The sequence below is a fragment of the Clarias gariepinus genome, chromosome 11, assembly GCF_024256425.1.
Source record: "Clarias gariepinus isolate MV-2021 ecotype Netherlands chromosome 11, CGAR_prim_01v2, whole genome shotgun sequence".
In the NCBI taxonomy this organism is placed as follows: Eukaryota; Metazoa; Chordata; class Actinopteri; order Siluriformes; family Clariidae; genus Clarias; species Clarias gariepinus.
In genome coordinates this window covers 3,268,572-3,296,514 of record NC_071110.1, presented here as the reverse complement: position 1 = coordinate 3,296,514, position 27,943 = coordinate 3,268,572, and the positions used below count along the sequence as shown (strand labels likewise).

Here is a 27,943-nt window from a genome sequence, read left to right as displayed (position 1 = left end):
CTTACTCTTCCGTCTCCTGACCCAGAACAGTACAGAGAACGGTACTAGAGCAGGAAACAAGTGATTGTGTGCAGGTACTGTAGAAGTGCTGTGTGGATTGAGAGAGGAGTCTGCCGGCTGTCACAGCGGGATTCTGGGTAACAGAGACTGTTAGGGGGGTGGGGGATGGAGAAAATAAATTTGTGCACCGGCTAAATCTCCAGCCTCGGGGTTCTGGTACAGCCGATGTGTCATTTCACGACTGGAGATGAGTTTCATCAGATGCACAATAAGCGTGACCGCATCGGCGCAAACAAGAGCCCGGAGACAGGGACGCTGCCATAACACCATATATACTGTATATACAAATAACTATACAGTAAACACAACTACAAAAACGCATGAATTACAAAAAAATACCATATATATCAGCCAAAACACGCCCCCCATACCCCCCCCCATGATTTTATATATAGAAAAAAATGGCCATTATTGAGTGTTTCACTGTCTCGCTTCAAACTATAATCATTTAACATGCAAATTATTCATATTTATTTATGTTCCTAGAAGTATATGAACTGTAAAAATGGTTGTTTAAATAGTTTTTTTAGGTAAAAACCTAAAAAGCAAAAAATCTGTAGTGCTAAGTTTCATCTGAATGACAGTTAAGATCTTGCAAGATTTGATTTCAAAAAAGTTACAGACACTACGGTCATAAAATTGCATGAAATTGTGTTTAGCAATTCTTTTTATCTGATAGAAATATAAATGTGTATGCATAATTACAAAAAAACGACGCATGGATTGGGAGAATAATAAGAAGCTTGAAGTATTATGAAAAATTCCGTTATACTGTATGATCCTATCTGAAAATTCACTGTTTCACCTCGCTGGGACCTTTTAGCACCAACACCATTACTTTGGCCGTAAGAAAAGTACTTGGAGAAAATAGACCTGAATTATAAACTGGAGTGATGAGGCTGAGGTTGAGGAACTGTTTCATACAAGATGCTACTTTTTTTTTTAAGGATTAGGCCACACCCACTTCGGGTTCAAATCCAAATACAGATACAAACACGGAGCACTAAACAGATACAGACATCAATATTAAAGTGTTTCGATAAATCATCTGAACAAGTCGCCCGCACAGTAATATCATGAGTAAATGAAAAAAAAAAAAAAAAAAAGATAAAACGCACACACAGCACACTCCAGCTCATCGGAACACAGACTATACGTTATGACATTGCTTGCATGCACGAGGTGTTACTGTCTATAGTGTGTAAGTGAGCTGTAAACATTTAGGAAAGTTTCGCTCATTCCCACCCAGTCATTAGTGGAGAATGCAGATCGAGCACATTTTCATCAAGTGAGCATAGTTATTAGGATTTTCCCTGGACAATGTGAATGTGTGGGTGGCAAATGTTTATTTCTGCTGTCAGCACTTTGAAACTTAATGGATGTTCAGCTGCCTTCATCCTCCAATGCACTTCAATAACATGCACGAGTGTGTGTGTGTGTGTGTGTGTGTGTGGTAATGCAACATCATACAGTACTGACCAGCTGTACTGTAAATGCAACTTATCATAAAACTTAGTGAGTTACAAAGCATTGACACTGGAGACTCCTTCGATGAATGTTAAATTAACTTAAATCTTTATTCAGTGGAGCGATTGCTGTACAACTCCCTGTGAATCCGCTTTTGGTCATCAGCAGACTAGGATTAAGGGCCTGTCCACACGGAGACGCATTTCGCTGTATACATTTTTTATCGTATTGGCGTTTTGTCCACACGGATCCGGCGTTTTAGGAGACTGAAACCGCTATTTTTTGAAACCGGGTCCCAAGGTGGATAAATCGGAAAACGACACCCTTGCGTCTTCGCGTGTACGGCCAATCCGTATATTTTGTGAAACGATGATGTCATCACATCACGTGTCGGCTGCGTCACACGTAACAGCAACAACGATAATGGCGGACTACATGATTGTGTTCGTGTTGCTACAAAGCCCACTAGCTTTATTACAGCAAAATCTATTGCTTCTATGCAACTGTTATGAGCAACAAGCGATAATGGACAACACCATCTTGGTTCGTATACAGCGTGCAAGGTGCTCAAATCTTCTTCTCCGTGTATAGTGTATCTCTATGGCAGAATTACAGCGCCCCATACTGGTCTGGCATATATACTACACCGTTTTAAGTGGTTTCGTGTGTACGCAGATATTTCTTGAGACGACGCCGTGTTCATGAAAAAAAAATGATCGGATAGGGAACGCAACGGCTTTGTGTGGACGGGGTCTCAGATTTAATTACTTGCTACAGGTATCTTACCCGCATTTTTTGTATATCCCAGTTAGGAAGCTGGGGGTCAGAGTGCAGGGTCAGCCAGGATACAGGTTTAAGGGTTAAGGTGCCTTGTTCAAGGGATCAACTGTGGCAACTTGGCAGTGCTGGGGCTGCCAAAGGGTGGTTCAAATGGTTAAAGGTTAAGAGTCCTAGCACGGCCACAGTTGCCTACGCGCCGACCTTTGGATCAAAGTCTTAACCCTTAACCATTTGAGCCAAAACTTGGTGGGGGGTTATTAACCCTGGGTGACTAACCAAAGTTTGGAGCAGTGGCAACTTGACAGTGCTGGGGCTTGAGCCCTGGACCATCAGATCAGTAACCCAGAGTCTTAACCCGTAACTGCCCCCCAGACCCGCCCCCCTCCCAAATGGTGGTGGTGGAAGGGAGGGGGGGGGGGGGTTGGGCAGTTATGGGTTGAGACTCTGGGTTATTGATCCAAAGGTCTCTGGGACTCAAACGCCTGATCAGTAACCCAAAGTCTTAACCCCCTTAACCATTTGAGCCAATCGTTAGAGCCCTCATCATTGTGTATGTATACTGTATATATATGAATGCTCTTACTTTTACTAATAAAGACAGCTCTGGTTTTTACTGACGATTGCTTTACGGTGCAACTTTACCAAGCGTTTAAGTCATCTCCCATCACACTCAATGAGGATTTCGTCAAGTTCACGGTTCAGCACTATCCTTCCATGTTTCAATAATGTGTTAGGTAGTTTCTAACCCCCCTTCCAGTCATTTCAGCAACCTCCTTAGTTGTTTACTTACTACTTTGATATTTAAACACACTTTTCCATGAGCATTTAAAATGAGAAGCTACACACTGAATTATTTGGATTCAGAAAATATAAAACAGACCCCCTAAACCTAGCAAAAATCAGTGGCCATCTTAATATGCACGTCACACATCCTGAAGCCACACGAAACCAGAAAGTGGCTGAATATATAAATATAATGCTTTTGCTATTAAAAGTAATGAGAAGGAGGAAATGGGCTTTAACTCATCGTCCTCAGAAGAGCACATAGAGGTGAAAAACACTGCAGGACAGAGAAATACTGCAGGGCACTCGACACCACGAGGTTATCTAGAGACAGAATAAAAAAGCAGAGATGGGAGGAAGGATTATCTCCACTCAGGCTGTCCACGGAATGATAATGCACTGTGCTCTAGAGCTGGAGAAACCTTCAGGATAAACATTATTATATATTCGCCTTTGATATCGATGGATCCCTTCTCGACAATTTATAATCGAGGACGTTATTCTTCCTCTCTAATAATGGCCCAGTATTTGCATCCGTTTCTCGCAAGTATTCCTCATCTCTCCTTGGAATAAGAAATGAAAACGTAGTGCTGAAATGGCCATTTTTTTCTTCTTCTTGTTTTTCACACAAACACAATTACAAAGCAATTTGCAAAGTGTTCTACAGAGTAATGTATGATGGCTTGCGCTGAGAGGCCAGGGCCAAAGGAAGCATCGCTTACATCAAGCAATTTCTCCTCTCATCTGGTTTGAGACAGTGGTTAAAAAAGATGGAGAGGAAAAGAAAAAGCTTTCCTCCTCCTGTGTGAGATTGCTTGTCATTTTGTTCGATGGTCCAGAGTTAAGATAAATGCACCAGATGTGTTCAAAATACTCTTACTCACTGTTAATTGCATTGGTATTTCCCCTTTTCTGAGTTGACACAATAAATAATAATAAAAAAAACCCTTCATTTGAAAATAGGAGGGTGGGTCAAAAATTATCCGCACTCTAGCTGTAGAATCTATTTTATCCTATTTTTATATACTTTTAAAACAAATAATTAAAAAAAGACATAATCTTCTTGCTTTTCAATGTACTTTGTCCATCTGCCAACAAGCTCTCGTATTCCCTCATTAAAAATGTTTTAGTCTGAGCTGCGAGCCACAAACGCGCCGCTGTCTTCAGTTCTTCATCAGAAGTGAATCTTCGTCCTCGTAAGGCCGCTTTTAGGGCAAGAAACAGGTGAATATCTTCAGGTGATCTTTAATAACCGTCTCACTATAACAAGCAGTGTTGATTGCTGAACCTTTTTCCTGATAATGTTCCAATTCTGGCTCTTGAGAATCCCAGAAAACTGTTAACGTTGATGAATTTTCCAGCTGATACCTGACTTTTTGATGATTTTCTCGGTCAGTAATTGAGGATGTTTCCGTTCCATGCTCTGTCGTTTACTCTCAAGCTTATAGTTATGTCCCTACTGAAATTATATAATAACCATTGAAACATGTCTTTTCTAAAACAAAGTGAAACAAATGGCTCTTCTGCTCTACACTCCAGTCCAACAGGTGGCAGTAATGCACCAAGGGCACCAACGTAAATTAGCACATTTTTAACCTTTTAATAGTTGTAAGTTTGGCTAAATAATCTTACAGGTGTAAATTGATTCTGAATCGAAAACTGACGCAAACATTTAATGAATCAAATTGACCTATAATAAAATGTAAGAAATTGCACAACTGATTTCGCACAGCTGTGAAGAAAAATGGATGGAAAAAAATCAGGAGGGCTTTACAAGAGTTTACCGCAGTTTAAGATTATTTGAATCATTTAGCTAAGTATTTAAAACCGTCATGATGTAACTGGACGTAAGCTAGCAGTTCAGTCAGTGAATGTACATGTTTGGTTGTATCGCAAAATATTGCAACTGTTTAGTCTGAAAGTGCTTTCTCATGGTGAAGCGAGTAAAAAGGACAAAAAACTAGAGAATGTTTTATTTAAAAGAAATCTTTAAGAAAAGAATGGAATTTAAGAATTTTTTTTAAATAAAATTAAAAGTATTCTGAGTTTCACTTTAAAACCAAAAAAAAAAGGATTAAATGCAACAGTGCGAGTTTGATGGTGCAACAAAAGTGGAAAAGAAATCCAGGCTTTCAAATGCGTAAAAAAAAAAAGCCTTAGAAAGCAGAATGTAATTATGAAGTGTTCAAATTAAATATTTTACAACTGCTGAAAATGAAAATCACCCCCACTGAGCGCACAAAATTACTCATCCTCATAAAGTGAACCCGGAGAAATCGATTCTTTTCCCTTTTTAAGCAGCGACTATTTCTGAGAACCGTTCTGAGCACTGCTGTGAGAGAAGTCGCCTCGTAAGCAGTACAACATGAGCGCCGGGAATCGCTTCTCCTCCAGGCTGTATCCTGGCTCCACCTGGTACGAAACCGCCGTCTCGCACAATTGCCTCTTTAATTTTGCAAAAGGTCACAGTGACTGCGGCGTAATTCAATATCCTTATAGTGCTGTATTAACCACATATTTAATCACCAAAGGTAGGACACTAACTGAATGCTTCGTCGTGGCCGGGAGAGAAAACATATGCAGCACCAAGTGCTGGAGTCAGCAACGTCTGAATGATGAAGCAGGTGAAGAAGAGGCCAAGAACAAGAGGTTCAGCATGTACAGCGGGAGAGCGAAGGCTACAGAAGCCATGGTAAGGTCTGATAAAGTGACTCTCCCGCAGCTACATCACTGACATCACTGTGCATTTTTTCCAGACACCATATAATCAATAAACATATATTTGTTGAGCTTGAAGAGTGACAATTCTGAAAAATAAATAATCTGGAATGAGATCTTGATCAGCTAAAGAATCATCGGAAATGCTGGATTTAAAAAAAAATGCTTAGGCAGTCCTATTTATAAATAAATCATAAATAAAGTGGTGCATGGCACACCTCCAGGGTTGAGGGTTGGGTCAGCGTGCATGAAGTTTGCATGTTCTCCCTGTGCTTGGTGGGTTTCTTATGGGTACTCTGTTTTCCTCCCACAGTCCAAAGATATGCAGATTAGGTTCATTAGAGTTCCCAAATTGCCCGCAGCGTGCGAATGAGGGTGTGAGTGTGTTTGATGGATTGGCACCTCATCCAGGGTGTACGCCACCTTGTGCCCTAAGTCTCCTGGGATAGGCTTCAGGCCCCCTGCAACCCTGTACACAGATTAAAGCGGTATAGATGATGAGTGGATGGGTAAGTGGTGCAGGGTGGCATGGTGACGAATTGGTCAGCACTGTGGCACCTCCAGGGTTAAGGGTTTGATTCCCATCTAGTGTCTGTGTCCCTGGAGTTTGCATGTTCTCCTAGGGTACTCGAGTTTCCTCCCATAATCCAAAGGCATCTAGATTAGGCTAACCCTGAGTTAGCCTAATCTTATGTTTTGCCCTGTTGTGGATTGGAACCCTATCCCAGGTGTACCCCGTCTCTTTCCTAAAGTCTCCTAAATATCTAGTTAAACACATATTACATAAAGTGGTTGACTTTTTGATTTACATATCATGGTACAGTGGCTTAGAAGTTATCACTGTTGCACCTTCAGGGTTGGGGGTTCGAATCTACATCATCAGAGAACTTAAGAGAGACACTGTGTTTAAAAATGTTGAAACAAGAATTTGATAGAGAATTGAGAGAATAAATAGTTTTCTTTTAAATTTGCCAGCGTTGTTTATACATAGCAGATTTTAACATTCTAGACGCAACTGAGAATCTAACACATTACAGTAGAAAATGTAAAAATATCGGACTATTCGTTTCAAATCTTTACACCTGTCAGAAATTAATTTCCATGTGCTGTATGCTGTATCTTCCTGCTTTGAGCCTCAAACTAATACGTTATCCTCCTGGCTTCGCAGCTCAGTGCTCATGACATGGCATCCAATCACGCCGAGGGAAATGGAGTGCAAGCCCGGCTCGGCTTCGTTCATTAGCATTGCTTTGTGCGGCGCTAGTCATAGATGCTGCGGCGCCAGAGCTAAAACAGAACTCGGCACGTCTGCTTTCGACCGAAATTACAGCCACCTCCAACAAGACAAAGAACATCACACTCACAGAGCCGGGTGCACGGCACGGCAGGACAAGGAAATTGTTTCCTGGGTGTGGGGGAAAAAACAATGAGAAAACAAGACGAATCAAGGGAGGCGGGATGGAGAGATGTGTAGGAGAGAGAGAGGGGTAATAAAAGATAAAACACCTGACAGAGGGGGTGATTTTGAGAGCTGTCACTATGTCAGGCGTGAATTAGGGAGAAGATGGGGAATCCAGATAGATCTAATGGACTGAGTGACGGAAAGACGTCGAACAAAAATCATGCTACGTGCCAAGATACTGAGCCTCAGAGGTTTTACAACACATATATACGTGTTCCTCACTGTATGTTCAATATTTATATCCGGTCCCGATCTTCTCCATGTTACAAAAGACAAGGTTTGAGGTTTGTGTGCATTTAATAAGCTTTTGTTAAAACTGTTAGAAGTGCATTTTGTGCAAAATTCAGTGAAGCATACTGTAGCACCATGAGTCCCAAGAATGAACAGGTACAAGAAGAGAAGGGAGCCACTTTCAGTTTGGTTTTTAAAGCAGCCGGTGCCAACAGGAATCATAAATTTAGGTTAAGTAAAAGTTCACGTCTATTTATTTCATACTGTACTTCATTCTTATATGCAAAAAATATAATTATTGTGTTGAAACTTGGTATTATTGGTAATATTTTTGGGTGGCTGAAACGGATTATTTGCACTTACATTATATCCTATGGGAAAATGCACTTCACGATACACAATTTCACCTTAAGAACCCATCTACGGAACAGATTAAATTTGTATGCCGAGGTACCGCTGGACCTAGTAAATAAATAGGTTTTTAGACATCGCTTAAAGATTCCCAAAGACTCGGCTGTATGGGTATCTAGAGAAAGTTCATTCTACAACTTAAAAGCCAGGACAGAAAACAGTCTAGATGTATGAGCTCTCGGCCTTTACTTAAAGGTTAAGTTAAATTAAATCAATTTAATTCAAATCTGCCTTGAAGTTGAAAATCTTGCAACTCCTCTTGGAACCATTTACAGGAAACTCAACTAACCTTCACAGACTGTTTATTAGAAGCATAGTCATGCATTAGCTATTAAATCTTTTAATGAATTAGTTTTTTTGTACCATAATGACATTTTTCATGGGGAAGGTCAAAACTGCTAGCACTTCCACCGGGCAGGTGACACATGGCTTCCCTGGAAGCCTCATATCTAAGTTTATTTATTGATTCGCACGCTCGTTCATTTATTAGCTTTGTCACATTTCCTAAACAGATTCAGTTCAGCATTTCGTCTGTTTAAAGCACAAACAATGTGACAGCGAGCTATAATAAAAGCTCGATCTAACAGGCACGAGCCACGCTGCGGTCACATTACGGCCGATTAGTAGCGCTGCAGGGAGCCGTTTATCAAGCGCAAATGGAGCCCTGCTTGAATTCCTGTCTTGTTTTGTTTTTTCGGTAACCACCAATCCCCAAAAGTGTGGCTGTAATTCTTCAGAAACAAAGAAAACAAACAAAAAGATGACTCCTCATTAGCAGTTCGGAGAATAGTCATTCTCGTGCCATGAACTGAAGGTAAAAGTCGAACCTTCTTATATACGGAACACTGTTGTACGAACCAGAGCCGAGGTTATAGGTGCAGTAGTTGGGTTTTTAATAAAGGGTGTTGGGTTAAGCCACGCAGCCGTGGTCTTAGCACATGTGTATGATTTAGTTGTGGAAGCCTATGTGGAAAATTGTTTTATATGATCCTAGTCATTTTCCTTTAATCTTAGACTACCGATAGGTTCGGTACAAATGAATTAGTAAAATCGATTTTTTTTAAAGTTTTTAATCTATATGCATTATGTTTGCATTTGAGGCAGTAAAATGCTGCAGTTCATCTATATTCTATTATTTGTGAAATTAATTTAGAACTACAACAAAACCTGATAATTTTTTTTATATTGAATCAGGGTATTTATAAAATCACGAGACTTATTAAAATGAAACCAAATTGGGCAATTCCTGGTGATTAGCTTTATGCTAGTTAGAGACTTTACTGTATGTAATAGAGGATGATGCTAGTTTCATACTTTGTTGATTTTTACCCATAGCCTAGTTTGTAATGTTTTAAATAATACACCGTAATAGCTTTGTTGATGTAGCTTTGTTTAAATGTGCTTTGTTGATTATTAGCTGTATGCTATTTGGAGAATTTTTAAATAAATACAGCTTGATGCTCACTTTGTACTTTATTAATTCTTAGTCCTATGCTAGTTAGAATATTTTTAAATAACACAGTGTGTAGCGAGCTTTGTGCTTTGCTAATGTTAAGCCCTGTGCTAGTTCAGAACTTTGTATAATAGAGCGCGATGCTAGTTTTGTTCTTTGTCTAGTTTGGAACTTTTTAAATAATACAGCATGATGCTAGCTTTGTGCTTTATTGATTCTTCGCTGTATGCTAATCTGGAACTTACTGTAGTTATGGATCCAAATGATCAGGATGAAAATGGTGAGGAAGTTGAGAATTCCTATCAGCAAACTATTATTCGCATTCCAGATGATACACTGTAATGCTAGCTTTATCCTTTGCTAGTTTTCTTAGCCATATGCTAGTTTGGAACTTGTTGCATAATACAGCATGATGCTAGCATTGTGTTTTGCTGCTTCTTAGACATCTTCTAGTTTAAAAATATCTATCATTCTGCACTGTACAGATGTAACAAAAACATCATCAACTGCTTTATACTTTATACAGCAGACAGCACATTCTGACTCTTAACACTTGTTTTTTTCCCCAGAATTATAATGCTGTTACTGATGCAGAAGTTATTCTTGTGCTAGATTCTTTTCCAATTTTTATTTATTTATTCGTGTCATAGTGAAAGATCTGGCACCTCTCTGACTTGAAACAAACTAAAAGAGTTACCTAGTTTGTAAATGGTGTTGATCGCACAAACAGACAGTTTATTTAAGGACACCTTGAGGTGTTTAAACCCCAACGTTACATACTTAATAGCATAAACATAATTAACACTAGTCCCTGTACACACTGGTGATCTAAATTATATCATAAGCATCCTGTACGGATATAAGGCTTATATAAGAGTCATAATGAAGAATCATAACAGAGCCATAACTCTTACCTGGAACCAGAGAGCTCTCCACAACCCAGAGAGGTGTAGCGATGAGGACGGTAATGATGAAGGTGATGAAGTCCCCCGACCATGTCATCCGCATGATTCTTACTGACCTGGCATCCCTGATATCCCTGACGTCCGCTTTCCTCCCAGATTCATCTATAAATGAGAGAAACGCAGCACGGATGATATCTGGATTCTGATTGGTCATTCATTTTCCATAACAGCAGCAGGTTTTTTTTTAATGCACTCGCTTCTATAGTAACTGACTTCTCTAGTAACTGCCAAACACAACAATGGCTTAAAACAAACCAGCAAACCAAAAAAGTGTTTAAAAGTCTTCAAGTTAAATTTTTGCTAAACATCCTAAAGGACGTAAGAGGAGAGAAGACAAAAGGAAAGAAGGAAAAATTGTTAGAAGTGTTAGAAAAGTGTCAAGTTTGTGTAAAGTATCCTGTTCTGATTGGATCGCTCAGGTTTCCATGAGTCTTGCGAGATCTTGCAGGTGGAATCAAACATTTCTGAGACTAGTTTTTTAACATCCCAGCATACGGCTGCACAAGCCTGCATGCACCGTGAGCACCAACCTTCATAAGTCAGCGTGCCAAAAGACATCATACTGTGTACATCGGGAGCTATGCAACTGGCCCTATTTTGACCATGTACATTACTACGTCTGCTATTTCATCATGGTTCAGCAAGTTTACGGCAATGCTGCAACAAGTCGTTTAAGGTGTTTTGAGTGGCATAAGCGCTTCAAGAGCGGAAAAACATCACTGGGAGACGACGAGAAATCAGGAAGACCTTAAGAAAACTCAACCCCCGAAAATGTCGAAACCCGTTATGTCAACTCATACATGATGATCGGAGGAGAACCATCTACAACGAGGCAGGTCCGCAGCTCGACCGAATGCATGCTCGTTGTCTCTTTAGAGCATTGTGCATTGAGACTTCGTCCCCAGTGGCCGGACCGTCAATAGCCAGATCCACGCAGGTTTTAAAGCATCTGAGGGAGGACGTATAGGAAAATCTGAGATTGTAAATCTCAAATTCAAATTTTATTTGTCACATACAGTACACAGACATACATAGTACGATATGCAATGAAATGCTTAATCTTGAAACATTTTGATTGCTCATTTGTATTTCTTTTTTTTTAAATATAATTTAATTTTATTCTTATTTTATTTTTTCTGTTACATTTATACATTTCCTGTTATTTGTTTATATTTTTATTTACAGTATACAAAGGCAGTACATCAAATAGAGTCTGAAATATAGTATTTTAGTTTTAAATGATACAATTACCTAAAAAGCCATGTTAAAACATGATATATCGCGCAATTAATATTACATCGCCATGTCTCCCAGCCTCACACTGCCTGTTCGTACAGCTCCTAAATCCCAGTTTTTCTCTCTTACATACACACACACACAATCTCCACTTCTTCTGTAATGGTTTCTCGGCAGTAGTAACTGCTCCTTAGCTCTTATCATAACGCCTGGAGGAAACACATTCTTTCTCTTTCTCTCTCTAGGAGTCTTTCCTGGACAGAGGATTAGGCCCGTGATCAGATTTGAGCTACTCTTTGTCCTGGCTCTTATCATGCCTTATTCCCGACTCACTCCCAATCGTGTATCGCATCCTTTGAATCGATTTGCATGTGATGATGAGAGGAGTTTAACCATTTTAACCTCTTTCCAACCTTTTTTTGATGGAAAAATTCTCCACTCCTGCTTACGTCCGATGAAGGGCCGGTGGGGGTCGTGATAATTGTGTCAGATAGGCAGCTGAAGCACCTTTCACAAACAATCTGATAAATACCCAATTACTGAGAGGGGGGACAAGGAAGGATGCAGCACACAGGACAAGCACAGGATGAAAAAATAAATACAAATGGCCTCTTCACCCTGCACCCTAACAGTCACAGATCCGGACAGCAAAGAGTAATTATTCAATTACATGAATGGATTAAGTCGAGATAATGGAAGATTTATGTTTAATTCCTCTCTCCTACAAATTACACACACACTTTAAAAAGGCAATTAACATATGAGTGTTATGGCTGCAGTTGCTCGATAGTTTAGGACTGGAACTTCATACAAGTCTACCTGAGTTTTCAATAACTACCCGGACTCCATATTAACATCAATTAACATCAGCTATTATAGCTGAACTGCCTGCCAACTAACACACAGTATGACTGCAGATCAATTCCTGCTCTCTGTTTCACCCAGATGAGGATGGGTTCCCTGTTGCGTCTGGTTCCTCTCAAGGTTTCTTCCTACTACCATCTCAGGAAGGTTTTTCCTTGCCACTGTCGCCCTCGCCTTGCTCACCAGGGACTATCTGAACATTTTGATTCATGCACATTCACATTCCATACAAACTTAAATAATTCTTTTGATTGTGTAAAGCTGCTTTGCGACAATGACAATTGTTAAAAGCGCTATACAAATAAAATTGAATTGAATTGAATATAAGGGAAGCAAAACAGGGAAATACAAAACTTCTTGGGAATCAGAAGTACAGACTCTTATACTTAATAACACAGACCCACATAACTGCACTGCCTGGCCAAAATAAAAGTCACCTGTTCATAAGGGTTACATTATTGGGCTGAATCAAGGAATTACTGGAACAAGATCATGTGGTCTGATGAGTCCAGACTGACCCTGATCCAGAGTGATGGGCGTGTCAGGGTAAGAAGGCAAGTGCATGAAGCAATGCACCCATCATGCATAGCGCCTACTGTACAAGCCAAGTGTTATGATCTGGGGCTCAGGTCTAGACTCAGCAATGTGAATGACCAGGTTATTACATCTATGGAGCATTTCTTCTTCCCTACGGTACGAGGAGCACGAGGAATCATTTTTCCACATGAATTGGACACTACAGAGTCCTGACCTTCACCTCCCCGAAAGTCTTTCGAGAAGAGTACAGAGTGATCTGACTCTCCGTTTATCAGTACAAGATTCCAGGCAAAAATTGATGCGACACAGGATGAAAATAAATGTTGTGATGTTGCAAATCAATGTGAAACAACACCATGGTGAATGCACTCTGTAATCAAAACTAAATGTGGTCCAATCAAATATTAAAGTTGATTAGTGCATCAGAGTACCACATCACAGGCAAATCCCAGTTTAAAAGAAGAAATCGAGATAAAAAAAATCTGAGATTTATAACCACAGAACATGGAGGCTTAGTTGTGAGCCCACAGTCTGCTCACTCATCATCTATATCACACTTTATATCCAGTATTCAGGGTTGCCAGGGGCCTGGAGCCTATCCCAGGAGACGTAGGGCATGAGGCAGGGTAAACCCTGGACAGGGTGCCAATCAATCACAGGGCACACACTCATTCATACAATACGGGCAATTTGGGAACGCCAATTAGCCTAATCTGCATGTCTTTGGATTGTGCAAGGAAACCGGAGTACCCGGAGGAAACCCACCAAGCACGGGGAGGTGGGATTCGAACCCGGACCCTGGAAAGGTGCAAGGAGATACTGTTAAGCCCCTACGCCACCGTGCCGTTTTTCAAGCAGACACTTAAATAAATAAACCACATCGCTTTCCAAAAATGTAAAAAAATTATAATAGGATCATTTCTTTTGAATAAAAATAATAACATCACAAATAATAAAACTTAGACACAATATAGAGATTCAACATGTCTATGGAACTGTTCACGATTTTTTCCCCTCCTTTAAATATGCTTTTGTTCATTCTTTTTTGATGACTTCATTACCTTAATCGAGTGTCAGTTCTTCTTGCATAATATCTCTCTCTCTTTTTAACTTAGCTTTTAAGTGCATTTTCATTCATTTTTATCAGTCAGACGAACAAAATAAAAGAATAAAACAATCCTATTAAAAGTATTGGATTACAAAACCCACTATAACATCGCTCGATGTATTTCTGCCCCTTTTTTGTGTAAAATTTTTTTTTTAAAGGTTTTCTTTTTTACCTTTTTTAAGGTGAAAGCTTTTTAAGCGAATGCAAATAACCTTTGTGATTCAGCTAAACCGTGATGGAGATTATTAGTCAGAACAGACAATTGCGCTCTTATGTGCTCCTCTTTTCTTTCTCTTTCAGGTTGATGACAGCACATGGGGTTAACACATCACTAAACACACACACACACACACGGTCTTTTTGACTCCACTACAGAACGGCTGGAGTGCTGGAGCATTTGCACATGAATGGTGCTCCATGGTGTCAGGAGAGGTGGTTAGTGTGGTGAAATTGGGGTGTTTAGCAGGTACATCATCGGAGCGGAGAAGTGTAGCGAGCGCTCTGAGGAGTCAAATGCTCTTCAGATTATCTCTGACAAAACCCACTGTGGCTTTCACGCTAATCTCCTGCCTTTCATCTCACGCTTCGTGTCACTGCAGCGGCCCTCTGTGTTCATGCACGAGCTGGGGAGGTAAAAGTCAGACTCGGTGCTGCCCCGAGATAAACTCAAGCACCGTGCTCGGGTTGGCTCATTAACACACACACACACACAAACACACATCCAGGTAAACATTTTGTGCGGCAATAAACTCTGTGTGATTTATCAGCTTTTCTACTGCGATCTGATCTCATTCCTAATCATTAATAATCAGTGTTAGACTGGGCACGTCACTCTAGGCCTTTCTGTCGTCTTCATTCCGTGTGCCTAACTTTATTATTATCACATGGTCTTTCCTCCCTTTCATTCCTTCAAATTCTTTTTCTTTGTTTTTCCTTCCATTTTGCTTTTCCTTCCATCGTTCCTTTTTTCTTTTCTTTCATTCGTCTGATTTTTTTCACTCCTTGCCCTTCATTTCTGCCCTTCTTCTCACATTCCATCTATTTTCTTTTCATTTCATCAATTCCTTTTTTTTCCTATACTTTCTTTTTGTTTACCATTCCTTAATTTCTTGTCTTTCATTTGTATGCTTCTTTCCTTCCATTTCCTCTTCCTTTATTTTTTTCCTTTTCTTCTTTTCTTTCTACCTTTCGTCCTCATGCCTTTCCATTTTCCTTCATAATATTTTTTCATATTTTTTCCCCTTCCTCCTTTTCTCAACATTGTAACATCAGAGAAAGGGATGATTTTTACATCTTATTGTATTTATTAATGTTGGAATGAGCTCAGCGCTGTCGAGTTTCATTTTAAAATAAACGACTGGTGCCGCTGAACGGTCTCAGTCTCTCTCAGTTCATGTGCAGTACTTACGTCCAATCTACAGGACCATGTATAAGATATCTACGGGTCAGCTGCTAAGTCTCGCCGTGGCAGAGGGGGAAAGAGCGAGCGAGAGAGGGAGAGAGAGAGAGAGAGAAAGAGAGAGAGAGAGAGAGAAAGGAACATAAACTTCCTGGAGTAGAAGCCAATCTGGTTAAGTGAGCCGTCAGCTCTTTTTGCCTTGTCAGTGTCATGTGTGTAATGGATGGTGTGTTCGGTTCTCCGGCTCCTCTGCGATGCTGCAGTACTGCTGATGGACAGGACGTGAACATCGTAAAGCTGATGGACAGGACGTAAAGGAGGCGTGTTTATGGAGCTGTACTCCTCAGCACACTTCATTACTGTAAAAGCATTAACCTGTCCACTGGAGGAAGATGAGGATGAGGAGGGGCTTACTCAACGGTCCTTTTCTCTCTGCAAGTTTTACCTTCTGTGTGTCTAACACTAATCTCTCTCTCTCTCTCTCTCTCTCTGACTTTCTCTACACACACAACCAAACTTATTTTCCTTCTGATATTTCTTTTCTTCTTTCATCTTCTGACATCCTTCTTTGTTTCCAACTCCTTCTAACTTTCTCCTCTTTCCCTTTTCTGTTTTTCTTCTTTCTGAATACTTTCCCTTTGACATCCTTCTCACATTACTGTTCTTTCTTCAATTCTTTCTTTCCTTCTTCTATCCATTTTCTTGTTTCTACTTATTTACTTTAATCCTTCCTTATTCTTTCTTTAATTTTTCATCACCTTCCAGTCTTCCTTCCTTTATTTCATCCATTTGCTTTCATTGCTTTTCCTTCTTTATTCCCTTCTTTCACGCAGATCTTCCATCCATCCATTTAACCATGTTTTTTCTTTTTTTTCTAATTTAAATTTTTTTCTTTCCTTCTAACCTTTCCTATTTTAATCCTTAGTTCACTGACCCTCCTAATTTTCTTTCCCTTCCTAGAACTATCTTAAACTAAGGGTCCAAATATCATCCAGCTGGAACCTTTGGTGCTCCAGTGATAACTAATGGGAACGTTTCATGGTTGATTGGAATTATTTTTTTAAGTTTCTTGCTACAGTTGGTGTAGGTCAAGAGTGTCTCCTCCTTCTGCTGGATTCTGGAGGTGCTTCTTGAGGCACAGATGGAATGAAACAGCTCAGAAGAGTCGATCTGTAACCTGCAGATTTATCTCCAGTCATTATCTTCATTCCGTTATTGATTACATTAAACCAGCGCTGAGATGTTTTTATCTACGTATTTGGGGCGTAATCAATCTCACAGCACGTTGGTTCATAACACACCTGCTACACCACACTAAGCTTTAACGCATCACACTTAACACTGATCATTAGACAGCTTCACTGAGTAACATGGCATTACGAAGCCGTGGTGTTACTCCTCCATGTATCTGTTAGCATCCTCATTAGCAGATGATGGAAGCAGCAGGATGACTGGAAATGGAGATTTGTTTTGTGTAAAAGCAAACGAGCAGAGCTGGCTTTTATCCCTCGATCCACCATCAACAATGGAACGAATACAGATAAGCGAAAATCAGATTCTGAGGTAGGAGAGGAGTTCTGTGCCGTACACCATGAACACAACTGCCTCCAACACCATCGACACTGACCCAAAATCATCACCACCAGCACAATCACCACCACCATTGCCTCAACCAACAACACACTGACCACCACTGCCTCCACCACCATCAACAGCTCCACTTCCATCTCCACTTCCATCTCCACTTGCACTGCCTCCATCACCTCCACAACCATCACCACCTTAACAATCACCACCACCACCATTGCCTCAACCACCAACACACTTACCACCATGACACAACTGCATTCACCACTATCACAACCACCACCACCAGTACAACTGCCTCCAACATCATCACAGCTCCTTCTATCACCACCACAACTGCCTCCACCACCATATCCACTTCCACTGCCTCCACCAACAAAACCCCCACCTTCACAATCACCTTCATCACCACTGGGAAAGGAATTAGATTCTAAAGGAGGAGAGCAGTGCTGTGCTTCCACTATCACACTGCCTCCACCACCAAAACCACCATAATCACCAGCACCACAATCTTCATTCCCACCTCCACCACAAACACCACCATCACTATCACAACTTACACATCCATCACCATTCCACCACCAACACACTCACCACAACAGCCTCCATCACCACCACAAATACCTCCACCACTACCACTATTGCCTCCAACACCAAGATAACTGCCACCTTCACCATCATTCCTTCCTCTTTTTCCTTTCTTCCATCTTTTCTCTTCTATCTTTCATTTCCTTTTCTAGTTTCATAGCTTCCCTTCTCGTTCTTCTCACCATTTCACTTTCTTCCTTCTTTTTAATTCCCTTCACTTTTTTTCAGTCCTTCCTTCCTTCCCCCTCGTTCTTCTTCTTCTTAATTTTTGTCTTCTTGCCTTTTTTATCCTTTCTTTGTTGTTTTGTTTCCATCCCTTTGTTTCTCATGATTCCTTCTTTCCTTTCATCATCTTCTTTATTCCTTTCCCCTTCTTTATACTTTTCTTTTTTTCTACTATCTTCAATTTTCATATACTGTTTCTAATTTTTTTTAATTCCCTTCACTCTTTTTTTTTCACTCCTTCTGTCCTTCATGCTTCTGTCTTCCCTTCTTCCCTTCCAAGTTCCTCATAGTTTCCTCATGACCAGCTGGATCTCTGACCAAGGGATTAAATTGCTTTAAAAGTGTAAAATGTTTTTAACACACACACACACACACACATATATACCTTAATATTTATATTATACATCCACATATATCCGCACACCTTTTCCCAAACAATTCAGGCCGTAACTCATTTTAAAATACATAAAGATAAGAAGCGGTGTGTTACAGGATACACACGCTGCCCCACATTTCATATTACAGCTCAATTCCGAGGTGCGCGCAGTGCTGTGCCAGGGCAGCCTTCATTTGAAAGCAGTCCAAGTGCAATTTGGCGGCAGTGATTGGATCAGCGGGAGGAGGAACAAAGCAGCGCAGGGTTTCTTTTGTGTCCCTTTGTGTCCTCCATGTCAGAAGTCCACGCAGGCAACAATGAAGCGACTGCCACCGCAGCTCCAGCGTTCATTATCTCCAGCAAGGATCGCTGGCTTTGCCCTGCTGCAATCATAACTCTAATTAAAAGAGATGCTTTGTAAGCATGGAGGTTATGCAATGTTAATTATGCACTCGCCGCACCACAGACACAATCCCTAAATGCCACTTGTCATTGTTCTGCTCTAGCACTTGTCATTGTGGTGCCGTGGAAGCGTCGGATCGCTCCCCGGAGTCTTCACTCTCACAGGGACACGAGCTTTCACCTCTAATTTATTGCAAACACAGAAAAATCGGAGGTAGAAATTCTGTGGCCAGAAATGACAAGTAAGGAATCAACCACTTTGTGGAAATAATCAACTGCTGTCAGAGCTGCTGTCACAGTAAACTAATCAACATTTTCTAGCCAATCGGAAGCCAGGATTCAGTTGAAAGGAATTAGAGCACTGAAGTACTCTTGTATCTTTGGTGTCGAGAGACAAAAAAGGAAGGAAGGGATGAGGGAGAGGAATAAATGATCACGAAAAGAAGGAGGGAAAGTTTAAGAAAAAAAATAATGTACTGAAAGAAAGTTGTAAAGATACTGAAAGAAAAAAAAGAAAGAAAAAAGATTAACACAAAGTGCCTTACATATAAAGTGCAAAAAGAAAGAAAGAAAGAACAATGACCTAAATTAAAACATATAAAATTTGTTTAAAAAAGAGTAACATGGAGTGCCCTGTACATAAAGTGAAAGAAAGAAAGAAAAAAAATAATAACCTAAATAGCAGTACATATAAGGTGAAAGAAAGAAAGAAAGAAAGAAAGAAAGAACAATAACCTAAATAGCAGTACATATAAAGTGAAAGAAAGAAAGAAAGGATGAAAGAAAGAAAGAAAGAAAGAAAGAAAGAAAGAAAGAAAGAACAATAACCTGAATAGCAGTACACATACCGCTATTGGAGAAAAGAAAGAAAAAAGAAGAATAACATGAAGTGCCATATATATATATATATATATATATATATATATATATATATATATATATAAAGTGAAGAAAAGTAGGAAAGAAAGAAAGAACATGAAGAATAGAAAGTAAACATGAAGTGTCCTACATATAAACTGGAAAAAAGAAGAAAATACAGACAGAAAGAAATAGAAAATGAACATAAATGCCCTCCATATAAAAAAGAAAGAAAGAAACAAACAAACAAACAACAATAACCTGAAATGCAGTACATATAAATTGCATAAAAGAAAGAAAGAAAGAAAGAAAGAAAGGAAAATTATATACAAAAAAGGAATTTATTGATAAAGGATGGTAATGGGTGAAGCAGACATATGGTGGAAGGAGGAATAAACGTAAAGACAGAAAATAAGTGAACAAATTTGAGATGAAAACAAAATACGGAGAGAGGAAAAATTAAAGGATGAGTAGAAAGAAAAAAACTTTCATGTAAAACTATGACTTGTAGACAAAAACAAAAGGAAGGGAGGTTGTTGGCCAGAGTGAAGGACAGACGATTGAAAGGGAAAACCCGCAGGAGCATGGATGAATGGAGGAGAGGAATGGATATTGAAAGGGAAAAGGCAGCAGAAGTGAAGGTGGGGGAGGAGAGTGTGATGGACAGATGAAAAGAGAGAATAAGAGAGTGTACACACCGAGAGGAGGAGCTTGTTATCAGTATAGAGAGAGTAAAGCTGTAAGTGTAGGACCGATCCGTTAAACCGCCGTGTCCGTGACGAGCAACGTCATACTGGAGCATCGCTGCTTCACTTTAATTAGCAAATGAATCTCAAATCATTCAGACAATAAAGATTACAGAGGAAATATATCAGCTCCCTAACGAGATCCCACACGCCTAATTAACATGTTTAATGAGGAGATATCCTGAGATAACCCCGCCCCTAAAGCTGTGTTAATTACGCTGTGAGTGTACATTAGTGTGTTATACAGTACATTACTGATACACACCCAAAGAGTTCTGCACTCAGTACATGACTCTGAAAGGAAGGATGGAGAGAGTAAAGAATGCACGGAGGAAAAAAAGGAGGAAATAAAGAGTAGGAGGGGCGGATGGACAGACACAAAGAGAGGAACAGAAAGAGATCGAGGGAGGATGAGAACTCAGGAGGGTATAGGAGGGATGTGAACAGAAGATGGAGGAAAGGAAAGAATCATGAAAAGGAAAAAAGCAAGTTACAAAGGAAGCCAGGAATAACGAATGGATGGAAAGATGAAAACTGAAAATCCTATAGAAAGAACAAGAAAAAAAAGGACTGAGGTGGAAGAAAAGTGATGAAAAGTGAGTGAGGAAAAAAAACTGGGAGAAGGGAAGTGTTACTGTATCAGATAGAGAAAAGGAGCGAGGAAAGGTAGAAAGAAGGAAAAAAGGCATACAAGGAAGGTGTGAAGAAGAAGTAAGAAAGGAAATGAAACTGAAAGGGCAGAAAGGAAGAAAGGAGGGAAGAAAAAATAGAAATTTGAGACTGAAAGGAAGAAAGAAATGTTCAGGAACAAAGACATTAAGTCGAGAAGGAGGGAAGGAAAGACTGAAGGACAGATGGAGAGGAAGTAAGAAAGAAAGAAAAAGCAGAAGGAAGAATAATTAAAATTTTAAACTTTTAAAGAGAGAAAGGAAGAGTAGAGAAAAGGGGAAAAGAAAGAATAAATATAATGAATTTTCCTACAAGTACTGTATACTGGATAGAAGGAAGGAAGAATATTGAATAAAAAGAAAAACTGCTATAGAATAAAAGGAAAAAAAGAGAGAAAGAAAAAAAGAAAGTATTGTTCAGAATAAGATCTATAAGGAACAAAGACGAAAGGAGAAAAAAAGGAAGGAAGGAAAGACTGAAGGACAGATGAAAAGCAGAGAGTAGACAAAAACATTTAATTTAAAACTTCCAAAAAAAAAAAATGAAGAGTAGAGAAAAAAGAAAGGAAGGAAAAATATAATGAATTTTCATATACTGTATATATATATATATATATATATATATATATATATATATATATATATACACATATATTTACTGGTTAGTAGAGAAAAAAAGGAAAAATGAATATAATATAAAAAGGGAAAAAAAGTAAGAAAGAAAGAGAAAATGGAGGAAAAGTGATTAAGATTTTAAACTGCCATATAAAGAAAGGAAGCATAGAGAAGAGAAAAAGGAAGAAGAATAAAATAAAAAAATTCTAAATATATAATGGAGTGTAGAGAGAAAGGAAGGAAGGAAGAAGAAATAGGAAAGGGAACGAATATATATTTATATATCTTATAATATTCTGATTTAAATACACAGCATTCATCCTTTATATAATAAAGAAATAGTTTAAAATTAAATACTTAATGCAGAAGAGAAATTTTAACATGAAGAAATAAATAACAGAGGGAATAAAAAGGATTTCCAGCAGAAGACGGAGGACAAAGTAGGAAGTTGTTCTTCACCTTCATCCCTCTTTTCTCTGTGTTTTGTCGTCTGTCTGAATCCATTAATTCGAATTTGTCCTTGAGGTTGGAGATGAAGCGGTTTTATCAGTAAACTACAGTATTGAGGATGTGCGTTGATGTATATATGTGTGTGTGTGTGTGTGTGTGTGTGTGTGTATGTGTGTGTGTGTGTGTGAAACATTTTCCGTAAAAACCGCAGGGAAGACAGGACATAAAAGAGGAGGTCAAACATGGAGGTGCTTCCATACCTCAGTGAGCTCAGCCCTCTCTCTGAGGCTGAGGAGATCCACATCAAACGTTAACCTCGGTGACCGGCCAAGCCAGAAGGTCAGGAGCCGCGCCGCTGAATGTCGTGTTTAGAGAGCACACAAGGTCAGGGACGGTGCTGATCCGTCTGGAGCTCTGTCCACACCAGAGCCGCTAGATTAAACACATCATGCGTGATTGAACTTCAGCGCCTCTTCATCATCGACCAAGCGAGTGACATGAGGGATCTCACCAGCTTCTGAGATTGTTTACTTTACACTATTCATACACGCTGAGCCGCGCAAACCTGCACACCGCTCCAAATCAGCTCTTGTCCATCAATAAACGACTGAGAACAAGACGAGGAAATGATTTTAAGGTCTAAACTGGCAAGTATACCAAAGTGCAGCTAGTAGAATAAAAAAGTAAGAAAGAAAGTGTGATCTCTACAAGGAAGAAAGACCTTAAGTGTGTAGGAAAGGAAATGAAGGAGAGAAGATGATGGATGTTCATTTAGGAAATCTACAAGGATGAAAGTTCTTAAGTCCGGAATAAAGAGAAGGAAGAATATAAGGAAGGAAAAAAGAAAGGAAACGCAAACAGAAGGGAGTGAGGTACGTAGGGAGGAAAGAAGGAAGATGATGGATGATCAGAAGAAAGTCTACAAGGAAGAAGGTCCTCACGTCTGCAACAAAGGAATGAAGAACATCCAAAGGAAGCAAGGACATGCTAACAGAAAGGAGGGAGGGATGGAGGACGGAGAGAAAGAAGGTCAGAAAGAAAGAGAGAAAATGGATGTTCAGAACAAAGTCCATAAGTTCTTAAGTCTGGACCATGCAAACCGAAGGAAGGAAGGGAGGACAGAAGGAAGGAAAGAAAGAAGGAAAGTCCTTGAGAATGAAAAGAAGGAAGTACAAAAGAAAGGAAGGACATGCAGATAAAAGAGAGAGGGAGAATAGGTGAACAGAAGGAAGGAAGGTCAAATGAAAATGTAGACAAAGCGTGATCAGGTAGTTTTCAGGTCATATTGTTCTTCTTTCTACAAAATGCTAAAAATAACCTCAAAGCTTTCAAACATCCTTTAAAGCTTCTCGGCATCTCGACACACCTGTGGCGCCTACAGACGCGATGCTCATGTGTGAGGAAGCGTTTAAACAGATCCTAAGGTAAAAGCAGGAAATGAGACTGGAGAGGAAATGATCCTGGACTCTGTGTAAAGCAGCTCCTGAATCAATGGCCTTTGATTTATTATTCAATAGACGCTGGTGCTGCACTGAAGAACAAAGCGAAAGGGGTTTGCAGGAAGTGATCAATAATCAGCACGACACACCGCGCACTAACACGGGGAGGAGTTTTCGGTATTACAATGTTTGATAAATAATAAATCAGTGTGGTTTAACAGGTGCCAAGTGACACAAACAGCCGGAACACAGAGCACCAACATCCCACCATAAATATACAGTTCAAGTCTAGAGTCTGAGACTACAGAGTAATGTCCAGCTTTTACAGGTCCTGTATCAGAACTCACAGGTGCTCCAGATGAAATACCCCTCAGATAACGATTTCTTTTCATACCTAACCCCCCCTCTGGTTCACCCCTCCTAGATATTTGGAAGTCAAAAAGAAGGAAGGAAAGGAAAGGAGGAAGACTTGTTGGTTGGTTGGATCGATGGATGAATGGATGAAGTCTAAAAGTAAAACTCTTATGTCAAGAAGAAGGAAAAGAAGGAGAGATGGATCGATAGATGAATGGATGAATGGATGGATGGGGGATGAATAGAGTCATTAAGTCATTAATTAAGGAAGAAAGGAATTAAGGAAGGAAGGCTTGTTGGTTGGGTGTACTGGATGGATGGATGGTCTGCAAAAGGAAATCCTTAAGTCAGGACGGATAAAAGGAAGGAATGATGGAGTCCAAAAGGAAGTAATTTTGAGGCAAGTAGGAAGGGAGGGAGAAAAAATAATGATGGATGGACGGATGGATGGATGGATGAAGTCCAAAATGAAGTCATTAAGTCAGCAAGAAATGAAGAAAAGATGGATGGATGGATGGATGGATGGATGGATGGATGGTTGGATAGATAGACTCCAAAAGTAAGTCCATAAATCACAAAAGAAGGAAAGAAGGAAATAATAATGAATGGACAGATGGATGAAGTCCAAAAGGAAGTCATTAAGTCAGGAAAGAAGGAAGGAAGAAAGGAATGAAGGAAGGAAAGAAGAAAGTAATGATGGATGAATAGATGAATCAATAAAATCCAAAAGGAAATCCTTAAGTCAGGAAGGAAGGAATGAAGGAAGGAAAAAATAATGATGGGTGGATGGATGGATAGATACTGTGGATGGATGAAGTCTTAGATGAAGTCAGGAAGAAAGGAAGGAAGAAGGACCCTTGCCCAAGGAAGACTTGTTCATTAGATGGATGGATGGATGGATGGATGGAAAGGAAAAAGGAAGTCCTTAAGTCCGGAAGAAATGAATCAGTATGCTGTATCCTGTTATTTTGGATTTTGGTTTAAAACTAATGGTAGCTCTTAACAGTAGTGCGTTTGGGCCACTAGTGGCTCTGTACTGTAATTTGCATCTAAATGAACAAATTCTAAAGCCAGGAAGTTATAGCTGCGCTGAAGGAAACAGCCCTCAAGACAGTTTCGAATTGCAGAACTGGTTCAACCTGACAGGCCCCCAACTCTAGAACTGTTCTCAGAACTGTTTTTGTTTGCACCTCTGGTTCTAACATCTGTCCAGTTACATATGTCCAATGTCACATTGAGGAAGTTTTTAAGATTGACAGCTATAGTTAACACCAAGACATCTTCAGGATGGAACTTAACGTCCTAACCACTTACAGTACTTACCCCTGCCCCCTTTCTAAAGGTCTCCTACTCAATTGGTCTTTAGGGCGTCTTCACCGGGTAATTAGTAATAGATTGTTTCGGTGAGAATGACCTGAAGACCTCTTAAAGACCTTCTACAGGCATCATGAGGGCTAGTCTGTGTGTCCACTGGGACGACTTGCCTTGTTAAGAAACAGGTGTTTAGACATAACTTGTTGAATATTGGATATTGCAGGCATAACATTTTATGTTATGGAATAATTATTGATTCCTTTATAACAAATCTTTGTTACTTTAAAAAATGTCTACACACTAAGTACTAGTACACAAACCCTGTTAAATGACAGCACAAGCTTCACAATTAATCTCAAATAAGATCATCCTAACTTAATGTTGTAGAAAACTGGATCCATCAAATTCAGGATTTTGTTAGAAATTCCTGCTGATTCAAACTGGGTTGTAAAAAAGACCAACCATGCTACTGTACTTAGACTAAACCTTTAAAACCTTCCTTTCTTCTTTTTTTAAATATATTTTTTTAATAGCAGGAGACCATATTTTAAAGAAAGAAGAAATTAAAATATCAACTGAATTGAACTTCAAAAACAAAATTGAAAAAGTATATATTATTTTTTTGTTTAATCTGATCTGCAGTGCTGTGAAAAAGTATTTGCCCCCTTCCTAATGACTTAAAACAAAAAAAAAAAAAATACTTTTTTTTCCCGGCACTGTATATTAGGTTTTTAAAAAAAAAAAAATCACTTGATGTTAGAGATCATCAATTAAGTTTTAATAATACACAAGGAGAACCTGAGTAAATAAAAAAACACAGTTTTTATGATTTCATTTATTAGGGAAATAAAAGCTCCAAACCTGCCTGGCCATATGTGAAAAGAATTGCCCCCCAAACCAATAACTGGTTGTGTTGCTACTGCGATCAAGCATTTGCGATAACTGGCAATGATTCTTTCACATGGCTGTGGGGGAATTTAGACTTTTGGCCCATTCCAAAAACTGTTGTTAATCACAGTTCATGGATGATTTAGCAGAGGAGGGGCAATTACTTTTTCCACTTGGGGCCAGGTGGGTTTAGACAGCTTTTCCCCCTTAATAAATGGAATCATCATTTAAAAACTGCATTTTGTATTTACTCAGGTTACCTTTGTGTAATATTAAAGATTGTTTGATGATCTGAATGAAATGAAAATGTGACAAATATGCCCCCTAATTAAACTAATTACATTAAATACAGTAATTTATTTACAAAAAACGGATCGCTATCATTTTATTTTTATATCATATGGAGGTTTGGCCTTAAAAACCAACCTCTTTTAGGTCTAGCTCTCGCCGTTTCGCTTTCGCATGCGATTTTCTCAGCATGCACTACGACACACCATCTCGTTCTGCAGCGATCACCTCCACCCCGTCACTCGGGGCACCCTGTCTGCTCCACCCTGATATAGATAGATATCCTTCCCCCTGCTGATTCTGAATCTACATTAGGTCATTTCAATAAAGTGGCGAGGCCCCAAGGCTTGGACCTGCAGTCAGGACGCAGCGGCGGCTCCCCGTGTCATCCATCTTGGTTACCCCGGAGCCGGAGCCGCTGACACGGACGCTGACGGATGGGCGCCTTGTCTACCCGGTCTCGGCCTCGTTTGTTATGATACTACATTAAAGCACCTAATAGAGTGTGTCAGGAAATATTGAAAATATCACGCCGTGTCTTCAGAGAGCCTTCAGAATGACCAGAATGGATGGATGTTTGCGGGACGCTGCTCTCAAGGTTAGTGATGAGATGACCTCGCTCACTCGCTCGCTGCTGGTTTTAAAAAATACTGACCCTTGACCCTGAGTGGAGGGTGGGATGATGTCATGGTGAAAGGGATTATAACAAAAGACAGGTCACCTCTTATATTGCAATGCCCACGCTGTCAGGAGCAAAGAAAAACAAACAAATAATGAACTGGACCAAGCTGGACTGAGAATTATATGGAAAGACATGATTTTTTTTTTAAACAGGCTTTCACATACTGTAGCGTTCCATGTAAACAGAACCCTGGTGTGTTCTTCCACCGATGTGGTCCTTTAGACAGATGAGAAAATAACAACTGATACACCATCACACCCAAGAGTGTCAGTTCAAAATGATCTCAGTCCGCTTTCACATAAACTCTAGTGGAGCATGAATGAAAACCAAATCAAACCAAAGGAGAGAGCTGTAGAGCTACAAAATGGCAAGTTTATTGTAGGTTTAAACAAACAATTAATCAAAGTAAAAGCTTAAGCTTTCTCACTCATCTTCTATACTGCTTTATCCTGTATTCAGGGTCCCAGGAGGCTTAGGGCATGAGGCGGGGTACACCCTCGACAGCCAATCCATCAGAGGGCACATACACACTACGTGCAATTTGGGAACGCCAGTTAGCCAAACCTGCGTGTTTTTGGACTGTGTAAGGAAACCCACAAAGCACAAGGAGAACATGCAAACTCCATGCACAGAGAGATGGGAATCGAACCCAGACCCTGAAGGTGCAAGGCGACAGTGCTAAAGCCACTGTGCCGCATAAAGCTTCTGTGTTCTCCACCAGGGGTGATGTTTATAATTTCTACGTTTCTTTGTGAAGCCTAAATAAAACAGCGTTGATGAAGTTGTCTGGAAGTTGCATCATTTCTACTGAACTCCTTTTTTTTTGGTTAAATTACCGGTTTCAATGCTTATCTTCAGGCAGACTAAGGAATCTGCTTCAATGCAAAGTGAAACTTTATAAAAAAACAAAAAGAAGTCCAGAAGACATAGCTCAACTTCCAGGCAAGGAATGGAAGTGTCTGATGAGGACATTCTCAAGCCTAGATGCT

General features: G+C 39.7%; 1 protein-coding gene across 1 annotated transcript in view; it reads right to left on the bottom strand.

Annotated features, from left to right (window-relative positions):
• Nucleotides 1–27,943, bottom strand: part of robo1 (roundabout, axon guidance receptor, homolog 1 (Drosophila)) — a 278,052-nt gene that overhangs the window by 235,819 nt on the left and 14,290 nt on the right. The window contains exon 2 of the mRNA XM_053506706.1: nt 10,280–10,432. Coding sequence (XP_053362681.1) covers nt 10,280–10,373 — 94 coding nt within the window. The 5' untranslated portion in view covers nt 10,374–10,432. The remainder of the gene's footprint in view (nt 1–10,279; nt 10,433–27,943) is intronic.